Genomic DNA, 17,255 nt, shown 5'->3' on the forward strand with positions numbered 1-17,255 from the left:
AGTCTGTAAATGATGCTGGAGGAGGAGCGCGGAGGCGGCACAGTTGAACCCAGCTGACACAACACACTCCTTCACACCTTTAAGCCTCCGCTGACACCTCACCACCTGTTCGTGGCACTTCTGCGATCAGAAGATGATCACTGGTGGACTTTATTTATAGCTCGTGAAGAGACTTTTTTTTGAGTACAGAGGTGAGACACACTTTAAAAAAAAAAAAAATAGAGCATCAGTCAGCCGCTTTGTCTTGTGACCCCTCTTCACGCAGCGCTGAATAGTTTAAAATCAAAAGGACTATTTTCTCTGTTCTCTGTTTGACGCGATTCAAGGAGACAGGGAAGCTGAAACACGAGTCCGCGTTTTAGAAAGAAGACAAAACCTGTTGTAGTGACGACGCGTTTTCCGTCCCGGAAGCCTAAAAAACCCAGACACCTGGATGGCACTTTGAGCAAGGCATTCATCTTAATACAATACTCAAATGTACACTGAATTAGTTCTGGGTCACTTGAATCATTCATCCTGTTCATATATTTTTGTTTATTTGTATATTCTATGTATGTACGTTGAGAGCAATGTGTAAACCGGAGTCATACTCCATGTATGCGTCAATAAAGCTGATTCTGATTCTGGCCATGATGAAATCCCTTCATAGTGTCCCCCACAATAAGATATTGGGGACCGCATCTTGTGTTTGTGCAAAAAAAACATTAAAACATTTTTTTAAACAACGCATTTTTTCACAGAACTGTGGATTTCGTCCCCTCATCTCTTCCATTGTGAGCGCCTCAATAAGGAGTCTGTAAATGGCCAGTGATTAGAGTGAGCAAAACGATTCCAATGTATAATCAAGAGTACGACTTGAAAAATGTGAACCCACCCTTTAGTATAGTCATGCTAATCTCAAATATGTCTTCATACACTCTAGGACTGTAAACCATGTTGTAGGTTGAAAAGTGTTCTTAAGATCTCCATTGTGGAACCTGGATGGGTTAGGGTTAGGGTTAGGCCCTCTTCATCAACCATTACGGCTAAATATTCAACTTGAAACCCTGAGACAGTGCGCCCTCCGATCCTCACACACACACATACACGCTGATACAATGATGCAGGTGTTTCCACGCTGTTCAGATGGAATGATTTATTCATAATCATGGTAGCATAATAAAACAATGAACATTGAAAGCACTGACAGTTGAACCCAAGGCCTCTCACACACAGCATGCACCACCCCGACCCCAGCGTTCACAGAGACACTGAACGTTCCTAACGCCAAGAGAAAGTCCTCCTTTTGTTGTTTTGTATTCTTCGCCCTAGTCAGTTTTTTCCTTGTTCGTTTTTTTTTATTTTTTTTATGTGAATCCTTTAAATATATTTTGATATAAAAACGAGCCCACGTATGATGAATCAACCATGTTTGTGAACTGCCTCTCCACCCGTCTCCCGTTATTGTCCTGTATGCCCCCCCCCCTCCTCCCCTCCTCAGTCCTCCAGACTATCGGCTAGAGGACAAACATGATACTGGCCTCCTACATCCTCTCTCTTCCTGTTCACGCTCTCTTCATGGACACGTGGTGCAAAAAAAAAAAACTCCCAGTCTGATAGGGTGATGATGGCGGTGCAGGAGATGGCACTAAAATAAAAAAACGGTTCGATAACCTCCCTGAAAAAAAATGAAAGCAATAAAAAAAGATCTCTTAAAAAAAGCAATAAAAAAAACTACAACAGTCCAGCTGAAAGACATGCTGGAGGGAAGTGTGGAGCTCTGTAGACTGGAGGCACTTTAGCACAGAACGAAGGCCCCACGCCTGACACCACGCCGAGGGGAGAAAGGGAAGGATGGAATGACGAGAGCTGGGCTGAATTCATGCAGAGCAACACGGCGATGCAGAGATCCAGGAATGATGGGGGTGGGGGGAGAAAGAGCACCTGACAAACATGGAGGAAAAAGGGCCAGCCTCCCCTCCAGTTAATGCCATGTTCAGGAGAGGAGGAGGAGGGGAAAAAAATAAGAAAAATAGGGATCTTCCAGGTGGAGGAGGAAGAGGAACTTGGACCAGGAGAGAGGAGAGAGAAGAGAGAAGAGAGAGACAGTGGGGATCGAGTGAGGAAAGAGCAGTGGCCCGTCGAGAGGAGAGGAAACAGTCTGGCAAAAGCTTTACAACACAAACAGGGAAACGGTCCTTGTGTGGAGGCAGAGGGCGGCCGGCGGGAACGCCTTAGGTCAAAGGTGGGGGGGAGGGGGCCACAGTATGGCAGTCCCACAGGTCAGCAGGCAGGAGGAAGATGCTGTGGTCCCTCTTCTTCTTCTTCTTCTTCTCCTCCTCCTCCTCCTCCTACCACCACTGTGTCTCGCCCTCCCCCTCTCCCCCCCCGCCCCCTGTGTCTCCTCTTCACAGGTAGAGCTCCTTAGCTCTGATATGCTGCAGCTTGTCCCTCAGCATGCGGAAGGAGGGCCGCACGACAGAGTCCAGGGTCCAGCACTGCTTCATCAGGTCGTACACCACGGGCGGGCAACCGTCAGGGGCGTCCATCTTGTATCCCTTCTCCACCCGGGGCACCACCTCTTTCAGCGGCTGAGAGACGGGGGGACGGGGGAGAGAGAGAGAGAGAGAGTTAAACATGTAAACTGATGTTCAGCTGCACCGTGGCATCCAAACTAATAGGTTAATGAACAAAATGACTAAACATTTAGATGCAACAATGCAAAAATATTTAAATTCCTAATAAAGCACACATCGTGTCACATTTGCTCCAGTAGTTCTAATGGCACAAATATCTTTGAGGTCACTTCACTAATTCTGTTCACAAATAACACACACACACACACACACAAGTAAAACACACACAAATAAAACAAACACACACACATGAACACACACACACATCCCAGCAATGAAGCCTGCCATCTGCTGGTGTGCCTCGGACCTCGGCGAGCCACACAAATGTGGTGTTCAGGTACTTACAATTCTAGGGTAAGGCACGCGCCCGAAGGAGTAAATCTCCCAAAGCAGGATTCCGTAACTCCAAACGTCTGATTTGGTGGAAAACCTCTGTCGGACAAAAAAAAAAGAAAAAGGGGGGAGCGTTAATTTACACATCAGACAAGTGCATTCAGGTATTTTCTGCTTCCTCTAGCCATAAAAAATGCTCTTGCCTTGTTTGTTTTGGTGCCATTTCAAGAGTTCAAGTGAGGAAACATGAATAGCGTGACAATAAACACAGACGTAACAACAAAATGTGCTCAGTGAGTTTGAATTCCACGTCAGCGTAGGCTCCAAAGAGCATGTGCACATGCAGATTTGAGGGAAGAAAATGAAGGAAGTTAAACTACTGCTGCTATCAAACAAAAGTGCCAGGAGTAACATTTTTAGCACTTTGAATGTTAACGATAGCAGTGTCAACCTTAAAAGAGTGTACTTAAGAATGGTCCTACTTTAACTCTTTCTAATGCTGGTACTAGATGAAAGTCCCAGTGCATTAGCTCATCCCCTCTCACCTTCTCTCTTATTGCCTCGGGGGAGGTCCACTTGACGGGCAGCTTGCCCGTGTCCTGTATGGAGGACGCCTCCTTGGTGAGGCCGAAGTCGCTGACCTTGGCGATGTTGTCGTCGGACACCAGCACGTTTCGGGCCGCCAGGTCTCTGTGGACGAAGTTGTTGGCCTCCAGGTACTCCATGGCTTCGCACACGTCACTGGGCGAACACAGCGAGACAGGAGACATGACGGCTGAGACGACGGCAAACCCACAGGTGTGCGTCCCCCAATCTACGTGGACATTTCTGTGGCCTCGCCAGACACGTCAAATGACAAATGCCGCTCAAATATAATTGGAATCAGAAAGTACTGCAGAATGATTTTCCTCCTTTGCTCGCTTCCTAAAGTCTAATCCCCTGCACATGTCTGACAAGGATTCAGTCAAGGGACACGTGACTCACACTGAAAATGAATCATGAAATACTTCCTTGTGGATGCATGGTTTCATGCCTGTGTTGCAGTCATTTTGAGTTGTGCCGGGTTACAGCGTCGGCTAAATGACTGTTAAGAGTTAAAAGACTTTGAGGCACTTGACTCGCAGATAAAGCGCCCACTTATCAAGGCGAACAACCTGCGCGATGGTTGCTTGGGTAAACAAAGGCTTCTTTTATGTTCGCCAGTTTGTGAGCGTGACAACGTTCTCTTGAAGCTCCATTCAGATCCTGACAGCTAAAGAGCAGCAGTTTAACTCTCGACCCCCCCCTGAGCTGTGCTGATTAAACGTTTGTCTGTTGTACAAATGTAACGAGAACCTGAAGAGAGGTGAAGAGGACTCACAGCGAGAACTTGAGTAAGCAGTCTCCGCCGAGCACGGTCCGTCCTCTGGAGCGCAGGTAGTCCACTAGGCTGCCCTGTGACACAGAGGAGAGGAGGACGTTTTCAGTATGGGGGGATTATTCGCTCTTATTAATAGATTATTTCGGTGATTAATAAGAACAGCTTAACATGTGCTCATCTCTATTCTAGGTTCCATCTATGACATAAAAAGGAATAGTTCCACATTTTTGGCAGAGAGTTAGATGACAAGATCGCTACTACTCTCATATCTGCACAGGAAATATGAGGCTGCCGCCGGCAGTCGGTTAGCTTAGCTTAGCATAAAGACTTGAACCAGGGGGGAAGACAGCCAGTTTGGCTGTGAAAAAAAATAATCCACAAAGTATCTCAGATGCGCCGTTTGTCGTTTGTTTAATCCACATGTTACGTTGTGTACGGTTCGGGTGCCAGACTACTTCTTGTCAGGGAGCAGTTGCCAGCGGGAACTCCGACGTCACTGCATCCAGCCAAGAAACGGCCCCGTACATAATCCCCCGTAAAAACGGCTTCCGCTTTTGTAGAGATTAAACCAACCACATACAGTTTTCCCAATACTGTTTCCACATGTATTAAAAACATGAAAAAAAACTTGTGCGACGAACCTTGGCCATGTACTCCGTGACGATGTAGAGACTGCCCCTCTCCTCGACTATTACACCGAGCAACTGCACCAGGTTGTTGTGCCTCAGTTGCCTGAGAGCAGAAGCAGAAAACATGTGATGGGAACAATACATTTAAAAGAAAATGATAGAAAACAACTTTTTACGTATTTACTATCAAGGCATCTTACGTCATGACGGAGGCCTCGGCGATGAAAGCCTGCGCCGTGGCGTCATTTTTGATGCACTTGACCGCCACCTTGTTCCCTCTGTAGTCTCCTACCATCACATCTGATGAGGACACGGTCGGGGGGGGAGACGTTTTAGTACAGTATGAGAGGCGACCGTGGCCTCTTGTTACTACGGCTCACATATATGAAATGAGATGATGCAGAAATCCTCACCTCCAAACTCCCCTTTGCCAATGGTCTGCAGGAGTTTCAGCTCCTTTCTGTTCAAGGCCCAGCCGCCTGCCAAGAGAGGACAGATAACACTTAGCAGGCTTCACAGGCGAAGACCGTAACGCTACAAGTCTAATAGCATTACTGTAAAAAAAACAATGTATATATTCATAAAGGAGTTTCAAATACATCTTCTAGTCAGAGTACTTCAACTCTCTGAATGACGCATCCGTTATTTGGGAGGAGAAATGTTGATTTATCCGAACGGTTAGCGTTAAAGAGTTAGCGGGTCAGAAGGGTACACGGCGAGGAACGAAAGAAAGCCAGAGGAAGACTCGGGTTGACCTTGGGAACTCATCCCCAGACACACCAGCATTAATTACCCCTCTGTCGATTAATGCCATCAGGACCCACTGTCTGCACGCTGAGCGCTCGGGAGGTTATTGTGACAGTACGGAAACACAACAATGACAGCGTCCCCGGGGGGGTGAGTGGTGTTTAATGAGCGCAGTGTGTCCTTACTCCTGGAGAACTCGTCTTGTGCTGCCACCGTTCCCTCCATCAACTTGGGTTTGATCAGCCGGGTGCAAAGGCCATCGGCGTCTTTGGTGTAGTGCTGGGGACAGACAAGAGACAATTACTTTCATTGTTCTTTTTCAATACGGGAGGACAAGAGTCAGTGTGTTAAGGTTGGAGATTACGTTGTCATTTTCATAAAGGATTTCATCGTTTGACTTTTTCTAAACCCGATGTCTGCGGATTATACTGCGATAGTTCACTCTCACTCGACCTATTGAATGGAGGGCTGATGTTAAAAGATCAAATCTGAGAGGTGGATCCGTGTACAAGCTTTTGAGGATTCAGGCAAGAGTTGATGTGCGGAAGCTCAGTCGACGTCATGCGTACGAGGAGATCAGTGGTGTTCGCCTTCAACGATGAAGAGGAGGAAACTCCCGCCACAAAAGATGAATAGAAGGAGATGAGTAGAGGTAACGCTTATTGGAGCACTGAGCTCCTCAAATCAGCTCCAAGGGCGTAAAGAAAGTAGTGAAGTTCTTTCTTCCATCGTTTTTCTTTCAGTCGGACACTCGTCTCATACACAAACATAATTGGACTAAACCAGATCACTGAAACCCAATGCAACCGTATTGCGATCATTTATCGATTGAGGTGACAGGATGGGTCTTTGTAAATGAATGAACCTCTGATGAAGATTGACGGTATGCACGAGGCGCCTTAAGAGGAGCTGTGAAGGCTTTTTGTGAGAACCAGCAGCAGCAGCAGGAGGATGACAAGTGGGTGGGCGTGAGAGAGGTCAATGCATCTGATCTTTTACACCCCCCCCCAATCAATTAAAGCAACAGAAGACGCTACCCCACCGAAAACAAAACAAACGGTCTGGCTTAAGGTTGTACAACTGCAGCATGCCGAATAGACCACAGAGTGTAAGTCGCTGTGGCGACCACCAGGGGGCAGCATGGTGAAGGAGGGGAGGGGAGGGGGGGGGGGGGGGGTCAGCTCCACTACATTGTTCAGCACTGTGGCCACTTATGTCGAAGAACAACACACAAATGTAGATTCAACACTTTCAGACAACTCAGAATGTTGCATAATAAGCACCGCTTGTTTCCTTAAAATCCAGTAATTTAATGCGTGAAAATGTGTTTTTATAACACAATTGTGCTGAATAAATCAAGATCCACCCATATGTAATTAAAGCAGAAGGGTGTAAACACAGAGTACAAATACTGAATGAGGATTGTAGTTGTGAAAAACGTTCCCCCCGTGCTGTCACACCCTTTTAAAATAACACACGGAGCCATCTTTGTTTCACTCCATGCAGAATCACGGCATTCATGGGACACATAATGACATTGTGGCTGCTGTGATTGACAGGGAGGAGGCCCGGGTGTCTCAGCATATATGCGTGTATAAATATAAATATATATATAAACACACAAGAATGCGAGGCATCCTCTCACAGCCTGTTATGGAGAGAAAGGAGAAGGCGCAGGGGAATGCAGACGGTGGAGAGGATAAAGATGTAGTGAGAGAGAGAGAAACTGAGGGCGGGCGAGGCGGGGGAAGAGGTTGAGGTGGATAACAAAGAGAGGAGGAGAGGAAGCAATATGCCAGGTATACACGAGGGAGGTGGAGGAAGGGAGTGGAAGGCAGAAGCAAGCCTGGGGGGTGTGAACGAGAGAGAGAGAGAGAGAGAGAGAGAGAGAGAGAGAGAAAAGATTGCGGGCGGCTGATATGTAGAATGCAGCGGGGATGTAGATGGTCTCGGTGCCAGCTGACACATTCCTGTCGTCCACTTCCAAACGGCCCGCGAGGCAAAGAGATGGGGTCCAATTAAAAGTGTGATAGGCGTCAATCCAGCTCCTCTCTTAATCTGAGAGGATGAAAGCCCCCCCCCCCCCCCTCCCCCCTCCTCTCCTTTCCTATCACTGTCTCACGTCTTCCCCTCTCCACACTCTGTCCTTCCTGTGAACCGTCTCGCAGATAACAGGCAGTGAGTGAGAGGATCAGACGGCTTTTTGAAGAATGTGAACAAGTACTTGAGTCTGATTTTAAGGGGGAACTCCACGGGGACACTCAATGTGTGTGTGTGTGTGTGTGTGTGTGTGTGTGTGTTTCTTATGTTTACAGAGTTATGTAATCGTACCACTGCATGATTGATCGCAGTTTAACTCAATTTAAGTTGACTAATGGCACGCCATTTCAAGCTGGATTCCAAATCTCAAATCGTAACATGATGAATGTAAACAGACCTGGATTGCTTCAATAGACTGATTGATCATGAGTGGGGACTTCTTGGTCTCCAGGTAAAGATCGGCGACTGTTTTTGCACATAGATTGAAAACAAGAGCTGACAAAAATCCAATACAGCCTCCTGGGGCTTTAACTAATGAATGACTCTGCAGATTGTTTTCTTGAATAGTCATTTGGTTTATAGAATGTCAATAAATGGTGAAGAATGCCCGTCGCTATTTCCTCCAGTCTAATGTGAGGTCTTCACTTTAGCATGTTTTGAAATATTCAGTTAACCGTCAAAGAAAACAGCAAGATAATATTTGACATTTTTTGATTTAAAAAAATAAAAAAATAATCAAAATGCAGATGTTTTCTCTGACGACCAACGGACTCCTTTCAACTCTCCAGTCTTCCTGAGGAAACTGTGATGAGGCATGAAGTTCGTGGAATCCCGTTTTCTGCCGCTGCAGAACGAGTTGCCGGTAGCCTGACAAAGTTCGCGCTACATCTCGATGGCTTTTTAGGAGAGAGGAAGTATCTTCTGGGGCAACATGAAACGAGAGTGGTCAATGGTTTCCTTTTCGTGACCACAACTTCCTTTATCCGCGGTTTGGCTGAAACACTCTGTGACTTTCACTTCTCATGATGATTAAGCTTGAAGACAAACCGAGCTACTGGCACAGATAACGGGAGGCCAATTACACTTTTTCCATCTGCCAGACTGAGCGCCAAGCGGAACATGGGTACCAAGAGCATCATGTGAGGAGAAGATGGGAGTCGCCTCACCTCAACCAGCTGCATGAGGTTCTCGAAGTACTCCTCCTCGTCGATGGTGAGCTTGCCGTTGTGGTAGATGATGCGGTAGTGCTCCACCTTGCCGTCACAGCTGACGCACAGGGTGTAATCGCCGGGATAGTTGGTGCTCTCCCTCACCAGGAACAAGCCCGTCTCCGGAGGGTAGAGGAGCCGCTCGGCCTGCTCCCGCGTTATCTTCCCGTGGAACCAGCTGCGAGGAGGGAAAGGTGGGCAAAAAGTTAATGACAAGACAGGGAGAAAATGATGGAGAGATAGTGTAAAAAGAAGGAGAGCATATAATGAAGAGGGAGAAACAAGGAGATGGTGAGTCAGACATCAAAATGACAAATGTGGACAAAGAATGTGAGCGAGGAAAAGGGAATGGTTTGACATTCAAAAACTGGCATGTACTGTTCGCATGCCCACACACACACAGTGCAGACGTTTATATAACAATCGCAGAATATTAAAGAAACAAGTGTGATCCATGCGCTGCTACAACTGAAATCCTCATCTGCTCTGTCAGCGCTGCTATCCGCCTCCACGCATCGCGGCCTGCAGCCCTTCTCTGAAAAGATCAAATAAAAACGAGAGCCTGTCGCGTTGACGGGAAGCCGGTCGGCGCCACTTCCGGTCCGTTTGGCTTGAGCGGAGCGGGGGGGGGGGGGGGGGGGGGGGGGGGGGGGGGGGAGTACCTGGACCCAAACAACAGGAAGCTCGGTGTTCTCACACACACACACAAGGAGCCTGAGGCAGAGTCGGAAACTGACACGCACCAACTGCAATAACAGGAAAGTGCTCAGACGAGGCGTTGGACCGGACACAGCCAAGTCACCAGTTCCTGGCGGAGATCAGGGAGACCAAGAGATGGACTGACTAAGGAGTTTGATTTGTTTTTAACTCGAGCTTCTGCAGAGATGGAAAAGAAAAGCCTGCTCTCTGAGAACAAATGAAGCTCTTGCTTTGCTGGCTGTGTAACCATGCTTCACCCTCACCATATGGCCCGGTGGCTATAGCTATATGCTACTTATTGATGGATTAGACAGCTGCGTTACAGTGAGTGCCTTTACATGCACATCAGAATCCTGGCTGTCAGCATTACCATGGTTTGGGTGATATTGGCAATATGGTTGTGTACATGGAACACAGAGAAACTTGGTTATTCACACACACACACACACACACACACACACACACACACACACACACCTAACAGTATGCTGATTTTACAGTAGTCTGTGTGCAGTGTAGTGATTCCTTAACATGGCAACCTCTTGTTTCTGACTGGGTTTTTGTATTTAACAGCAAATTAATTGTAACCTTTGATCTACAACATATCCAAGTGTAATGTATGTTACATTTCCCAATGAAATACAAAATCCTCATTGTAAGAATTTGGATATCGTTCATCTGTGGTCCTGAGCTCACACACACAAACACACACACAAACACACACACCACCATCCCATCGATTCATATCACTCCTCGTGTGAAAAGGTTGTGTTAGAGGCAAGTGGTAGCAGCCTACAGGGTCTCTCTCTGTCCGTCTTGGATAGTGAAGTAGAGGTAATCAACGGCTCCAATTGATTCAGCCTTGTTTTCCCGCGGCTGCCTCAGTCACTCCCTACGCCTCTTCTTCACACTCGTCCTCCTCATGCAGCGGAGGCCCTTGTGGCAAAGCAGCTTAGTGCGGGTTGAGTTGATTAGATCAGTGCGGGCGGCTTCTCCGATCGCTAATCCGAGCGCGGGCACGCCAAGCGTGGCCCTGCCCAGAGACAGACACACACACACACACACACACACTTGGCCTCTTTGGTGGACACACACTGGCTGCTCTGTCTACGTTACTCAACTGCAGTAGTCGTACATTAAATCATACTGAAATAAAGGCACAAACCATGTGGTAAACAACAGGGAAGGAGGACTGAACACCCCGGCATTCTTTAGTGGGAGGTGCACGTTATGTGTGGCAGATATCTGCCACACGGGGGCAGCAGAGAGAACAAGCTGTTGGGACGCCATTGCAAGGGAGGGGAGGACTGTATTCACTGCCGAGTATCAATCGGTCAGGGCTCGAATGGGGACAGGAGGGACCACAGCTGAACCCTTATGTAACCCAGAAGAGGAGGAGAGGTCGTCAGGGAGACATCTGTTAGAGATTCATAACTAAAGTCAAGGAGTCCCCGTGGGTTACGGACGATGGCTCCAGATAATGACTTCTGATGACTTGAGTGTTTAAAAAAAAAAAAACACTTCTCAAGAACAGCTGTGAGGACATGAGGTCATCAAGTAGAACCATGCAAACTGTTTTCGTGAATAAGTGAGAAAAAAAGAGAGGCAAAAGTGGACTACTTGTCAGACTGCAGGAATCATAACATGATCAATCAAAGTGATCAATCTCTGAACTTAAATCTAAATCAGAGCGGCAAAGTAGGAGCTAGCACTGGAGTTTAGTAGCTCATGCCGCTGTTGTTGTTGTGTTTGCAAAGCCCTCCCGGTTGCACGAGGCTAACTTAAAGATAGCTCCTCAGACCACACATGCAGCGACGTGCCAGAGCTGGGTGACCCCCCGTGACCACGCTGAAAATTGGTGCAGAAGGGCGGAGTCAGTGGCGCAAAAGGGAGAGAGGTTAAAGCGCTCAGCGGCAGTTGATGAAGTGAGACAAAGAGGGTCAAAAGTCTATTTAAATGTTTCCTGCCAACAGGATGTTACAGTGGCATACCACCGCTGAACAACAGACGGGTCGGCTGAGTCACACAAGGCAGCGCCTAATATCGTAAAGCCAATATTATTATTATAATAATAGAGATTATATTCTCTATAAACTGAAAAAAATTATATTGTACAAATTGTTGATGTATACGTGCATGCTGCAAATAAGGGTACTGATTCAAATATTTTAAACTTTATTTAGTATTATTGTTATCAGTGGTTGGTAGATTTGGACACAAAACACTGTGGGGTGTGTTCTGAGGACCCTCACAGCGCCACACTGGTTTCTCCGGGTCGGTTTTAGGGGCTGTACACCGACACAGAGGAGACCTGCAGTGAGGTTACACGCTTTTTCAGTGTAATAGAGACCTGTAGTGGATTTAAGTCTCGGTGGGAAATTGGGAGTGTTTGCTTCTGGCCTCAGACACCTTGGTACTGAATATTAACTGTGCACTTTCAGACTTTATGTTCAATAAGTCTCAAATGACCTCCATTACCTCATTCTATGTTTATCTTCTTTTATTGTAAAGCACCCTGGGCTGTATTTCTTGTATGAAAGGTGCTAAATAAATATAGTTTATCATCATTGTTATGAATACAGTTGATGGTGGAACATGTCTCACAGAGCACCACTTCTCTGTGAGAGTAACTATCCTCGTCTTATAATCCTACACTTCCTCTTAACTGAAACGCTTAAATTAAAAACTCCTCTTAATCTGTAAAGTTTAACTACTGGGCACAAATGCTTTGGCGGCTATGAGATGTTGTCATCTGAAAGCCATGTGATGATACCGCTGCAGCCCGTATTGCTCTCGGCCTTCCTGTCGCTCCTCATTTGCATATGCCTGTCGTTATGTTTTGCCTCTTTTTTAAATAGCTGCCGTTTCAAAGAGCCTGATTCACATGTAGTGCACAGCTGGTCCTGGCCTCTGTGGCAGCCAGATGCAGACAAGAGAGAAGACGCGCATCACGAGCTGAAAGACTGCAAAAGATGGAATTTCCATCTTTTGATGCTTTAACTCACTTTTTGAAATCAACACTACATTTTCCCGCGCTGCAGGGAACTAAAGTCTGATGTCTCACGACAACTTGTTCACACACTTAAAAAAGGAAATGATGTAGCAAAGTTGTAGTTAGTTTGGGTTTCCTCCATTACCCCGTGGTACTTACGGCATGAGACTGAGCTTCCCTCCTGACTTGACTCCTTCCCTTTTCTGGACATAGTTAGCCGGGATGGTGCCCTCTCTGCCCACCGAGTTCCTCGCTCTGTACCAGTTGGGATCCTGCAACAGCCAAACGAGCAACAACACAGCCTTAGTACTGGTGATAATAACTGAGGTAAGCTGGAGGTCCTCCTGTGGGTGAGGAGCATTAAAGTCCCTCATGTCCCTCTCTAAACACAGGTGGCAGCAGAAGTGAAGCAGTGGGGTTACACAGCTGCAGTACTCTACACGTACTGGAGAATGGATACTTAAATGTCATGACCTTAATTCATTTAGAATAAGTAGGTTGAGAATAGTGCTGCTTGTCTTGACAGTCCTGCAAATTTAAGATGACATGATTGTAATCCGCAAGGTCACCATTTATTTTTTCCCTCAATATTGCAATTGCAAATTTCCAGTATTCAGAACATGATCATTAACCGGGGAAACAGAAACGGCGCCATATCATTCTATATACTTAACTGTACAACCTCATGAAGAAGTACGTTAAAATGAATGAACATTTGGCCCGGATGGCAGCTATGAGCAATATATATATATATATATATATATATATATATATATATATATATATATATATATATATATATATATATATATATATATATATATATATATATATATACATACATACATACATACACATACACACTTACCCTGGTGGCTCCGATGATGGTCAGTAAATCTCCTTTACAGAAAGGCAGGTCCTGTTCGTTGGCAGTCTGGAAGTTGTACTTGGCTACACACTCTGTGCCAGTCGACCATGGTGCCTAAATCACATCAGACAGAGAAGAACAAAGATTCTGTGATTTTCTTTCACACATAGCACATCCTTTATAATTAATTGCAAGAAAAAAAAGACATTTAACATAGCTAGAGGAATGTTATAGTGGTAATATGTACCATTATAAACTTCAGCCTGCATTTTCAAAACACATGTGACAGTATCTTAAAATGAAATTGAGTGCAAGCACAGATCCCCGGCAATAATCGATCTCTGTGCATATGCATGCTAACACCACCCACTTCACGGATTAGAGAGATGAATATAACCCGAGGTGGTTGTGTGAATCTTGGCAAAAGGTTGAGGAGACTGTAGCTCCTGCTCGCTGCAGGGCAGTGCAGACAGCGAAGTTGAGATGAAGTTTTCAGGCTGCACGGTAAACTGTGAAACCAACAGACTGGTTGGAATTAGGGCTGCAACTGATTATTTTAATAATCGATTAATCTGTCGATTATTTTTTAGATTAATCGGATAAAAAAACAAAAAAGCTAAACTCAATACACTAAACTCAACAAACCATCGGCCTACATGAAGTTTCATGTGTTGTGAAGTTGGACTCATTCCTATTGCTGACCTGTCCAAGGTCAATGACCACGTTTACATGCACACCCATATTCCACTATTATTCAGAAAATCACAATATTTTGAATTCAATGACTCATCTAAACATCATACTCCGTTTGGATATTCTGAATTAGGTCTTATTCCGAATGGAGCATTTCCAGATTAAGACATCTGGGATATGCGGATATTATTCCGGTTTTAGGACCAGTCTTTGGACATGTATACAGTGCGTTTGAAAAGTTGAAGTAGAGATGCATGCTCATAAGAAAAGCCTACATTTCTGGTCGGAAGAAGAAACACTCCTACTTTTAAGCAGTGTGAAGGACTTGGATGAACAGTTTTTTGGATATGCGCAAATATTGCAACACCGACCCTTTCAAGAAGGTGGTTTTACGTTATTCGGAATATGCACGGCTGTATGTAAACGGGAATATTCATTCTTATTAGCCATGCAAACAGCTTAGTAGGAATATTTTGTCTTTTTTGGAATAAGGGCAAAAAACGGAATATTGTGTGCATGTAAACGTAGTCATTGACTACACAGCTGGGACAGTCTTCAGTGTTTTCACTGATCCCTCCTCAGAACTCATAATGCTACGTGCACAGGCGGCACAACTTCCACCTTCATTCATCTTGTTGGTGTGTTGGAGTGTTGTGAGCTCAGGTAATTTCTTGCGTGGCTCCACACAACAGGGCAGAGGCCTAAAAAACTCAAAACCCCTGTGTGGGTTTAGCAGTATCTTACTTTTAAAGACTAAATTAATCTGTGCCGTGTGTGAGGGACATCTCCTGTTCTCTGGCTCATCTTAAACAAAGTCATTACATCACAGTCGCTGCCTCCCAATTTGCTTTTCTGAATACGTCTTGAAAAAGGCCAGCTGCGCTCATCGTCAGTCACTCTGAATAATGTAAACGTGGCAGCAGCGTGCCTAAAATATAAATGGAAATGACAGCTGGGATGAGGAGGCTTTGTGCATTCAGTTTGCGCCTGTTACATCGGCACGGTGAGCGTGATCAAAAACATACCGCGATAGAGCGGATGAGATGAAACGAGAAAGCCGGAGTACAAAGCAGCAGGTGCGAGTCCTCGTACGAGCCGCTTTATTCCCGACAACACACGGTACAGCTGAGCGCGTCCGAAGCGCTCTCGGGCCAATACCGCGTGATGAGTCTGGACCACTGGTGATGGCTGCGACTCCACGGTGATGTAGATACAGAATCACCCTTGAATTCTCAGCTGTTATTAACTTCCAACAAAAGGACTTTATGAAAACTAGTTTTACTGGACAAATTGTGTTACTGGGGATATTTCCTTGAGGATCTTTAGTCATTTAAAATGTAGCCGAGTACACAAAGCAACGAGGGAAGAAAACCACAGGCTGCATCTCACCTGAAGTTGCATTCACATATTTTTGTATCAAACATAGGCTTACCCGTTACTTCCACTTTATTGTTTCAGCTTTGACTGAAAATGTCTAAAAGGCATATTCACGTTAGCATCTTCCCCCAGCATAGTCACACATATTTGAAGGTGTATAGTGTTTCATCAATACTTGACATCCAACTCTAGTTCACCTCCTGATTTTCCCACAAGTCAGTTTGGTTTATTACACTCACTGAATCTTCACAGTTCTGTGACCAGCACAGGTCACAGTGCAGGTCCTCAAAACAGTCTGGGTCCAATAAATTCGGTGACCTCTTGATCTATTTCTGGAAACTCGCCGCTATTCTTTAAGCCAGAGTCACACTGAATCCATAATGCATCGATGGTGCTATGAACCACAGAGTTTTCTGTCAGGGTCTCAAGGCCGAAATATTCTGACATGATTATTGATTGTGGCATTACAACATCCATTATTATTAGTTGCAATTAACATTTACTACCAAAAACATGATGAAATCTTCAGAAGTCTGAATCCAGCTTTGTCCTTTTGGAAATTATTTTTTAAAAATCTTTCCCCGACTGCAGTGGAGCGTCGTCGTGTGTCAGATCAAAAACGACCGGGATCAATAAGGACATCTGAAGGCAGGAAGCAGGAGAGAAAGTGATCGGAAGCCAGCACTTGTGAAGCATTAGTTAAACCACTGCGACGGTCGGGTAACGTGAGACCACTAAACACGGAGCCGGGCACTTTGATGGACGTGTGCTCAGCAGCTATGTGCATTCATGCACCGCTACAGATACGGGTTTCTGTCAGCACCTCATGCTCACGTTGGTGTGTGTGCCAGCTCGTTAATCTGTATTTTGAGTCGAGTCGTCTCAGGGAAACGGACACACGTGACAGGAAGGTATGACCAAAAGGTACATATTTTGAATAAGAACAATACTTAACAAGGTGCATCTTTCATTCCCCCCAAATCCTCTCGGTATGTTTTCTTAAAAAAAAACTAATGATGCCAAATTCCTTAAGTTAACGGTTTGATAATTGATTGAAGCAAAACTGAATAACTTTTGATTTTGAAATGCTGGTTTGACAAAACAAAGAAACAAAGAAGTCACATTGAAAGTTTTTATTTTTTTACGTCATTTAAAAATAATTAGCTGATTAATTAGTAACGGTTAATGATCATTAGTCGTAGCTACGTCCGTGGTTTACCCTTTAATGTCTCACTTCCTTGTTAATATGGACTGTTAGCTACTGCTTGTTTAGATGCGTGTAGTTTTATGAAATGTAGAGCAGGTCGTGTTTACAAAGCGTTTGCCTACCTGTAAACCTACTGGGTAGGTAATTAAGGGTAAAAAAACATTCACTTACGTGCATCCCAGACATGATGAAGGGAATTGGGCAGCAGGTGTCCTCGGGCAGGTAGCGGTCACTGTTCAGCTAGTACCATCAGAGCTGTGAAAAATACAAATAAATCAAAGCATTAGAAATACAACCAACAACCGGTTTATAAATGTAAGATGTATTCTGTCTTGGGGCCATTGTTTTAGAACCATAAGGCCTCCGATGACAATGGTCCATATTTTAATATGTTGACAAGTGTATATGGACATTTCATTTATGGACAAGCAAAACCAAACAACAACAGCCGGCTTCCCAGTCAAGTAGATGAACTGCCGACATAATA

At 45.2% G+C, this 17,255-nt stretch overlaps 1 protein-coding gene across 1 annotated transcript in view; it reads right to left on the reverse strand.

Annotated features, from left to right (window-relative positions):
• Positions 1-1,126: 1,126 nt before the first annotated feature.
• Positions 1,127-17,255, reverse strand: part of cskl (c-src tyrosine kinase-like) — a 36,484-nt gene continuing 20,355 nt past the window's right edge. Inside the window, exons 2-13 of the mRNA XM_079185808.1 lie at positions 16,940-17,023; positions 13,492-13,605; positions 12,783-12,895; positions 8,891-9,110; positions 5,870-5,963; positions 5,351-5,416; positions 5,138-5,237; positions 4,950-5,040; positions 4,309-4,382; positions 3,494-3,689; positions 2,961-3,047; positions 1,127-2,570 (exon numbers count right to left, since the gene is read on the reverse strand). Coding sequence (XP_079041934.1) covers positions 2,388-2,570; positions 2,961-3,047; positions 3,494-3,689; positions 4,309-4,382; positions 4,950-5,040; positions 5,138-5,237; positions 5,351-5,416; positions 5,870-5,963; positions 8,891-9,110; positions 12,783-12,895; positions 13,492-13,605; positions 16,940-16,954 — 1,353 coding nt within the window. The 5' untranslated portion in view covers positions 16,955-17,023 and the 3' untranslated portion in view covers positions 1,127-2,387. The remainder of the gene's footprint in view (positions 2,571-2,960; positions 3,048-3,493; positions 3,690-4,308; positions 4,383-4,949; positions 5,041-5,137; positions 5,238-5,350; positions 5,417-5,869; positions 5,964-8,890; positions 9,111-12,782; positions 12,896-13,491; positions 13,606-16,939; positions 17,024-17,255) is intronic.

The sequence above is a fragment of the Pholis gunnellus genome, assembly GCF_910591455.1.
Source record: "Pholis gunnellus genome assembly, chromosome: 1".
In the NCBI taxonomy this organism is placed as follows: Eukaryota; Metazoa; Chordata; class Actinopteri; order Perciformes; family Pholidae; genus Pholis; species Pholis gunnellus.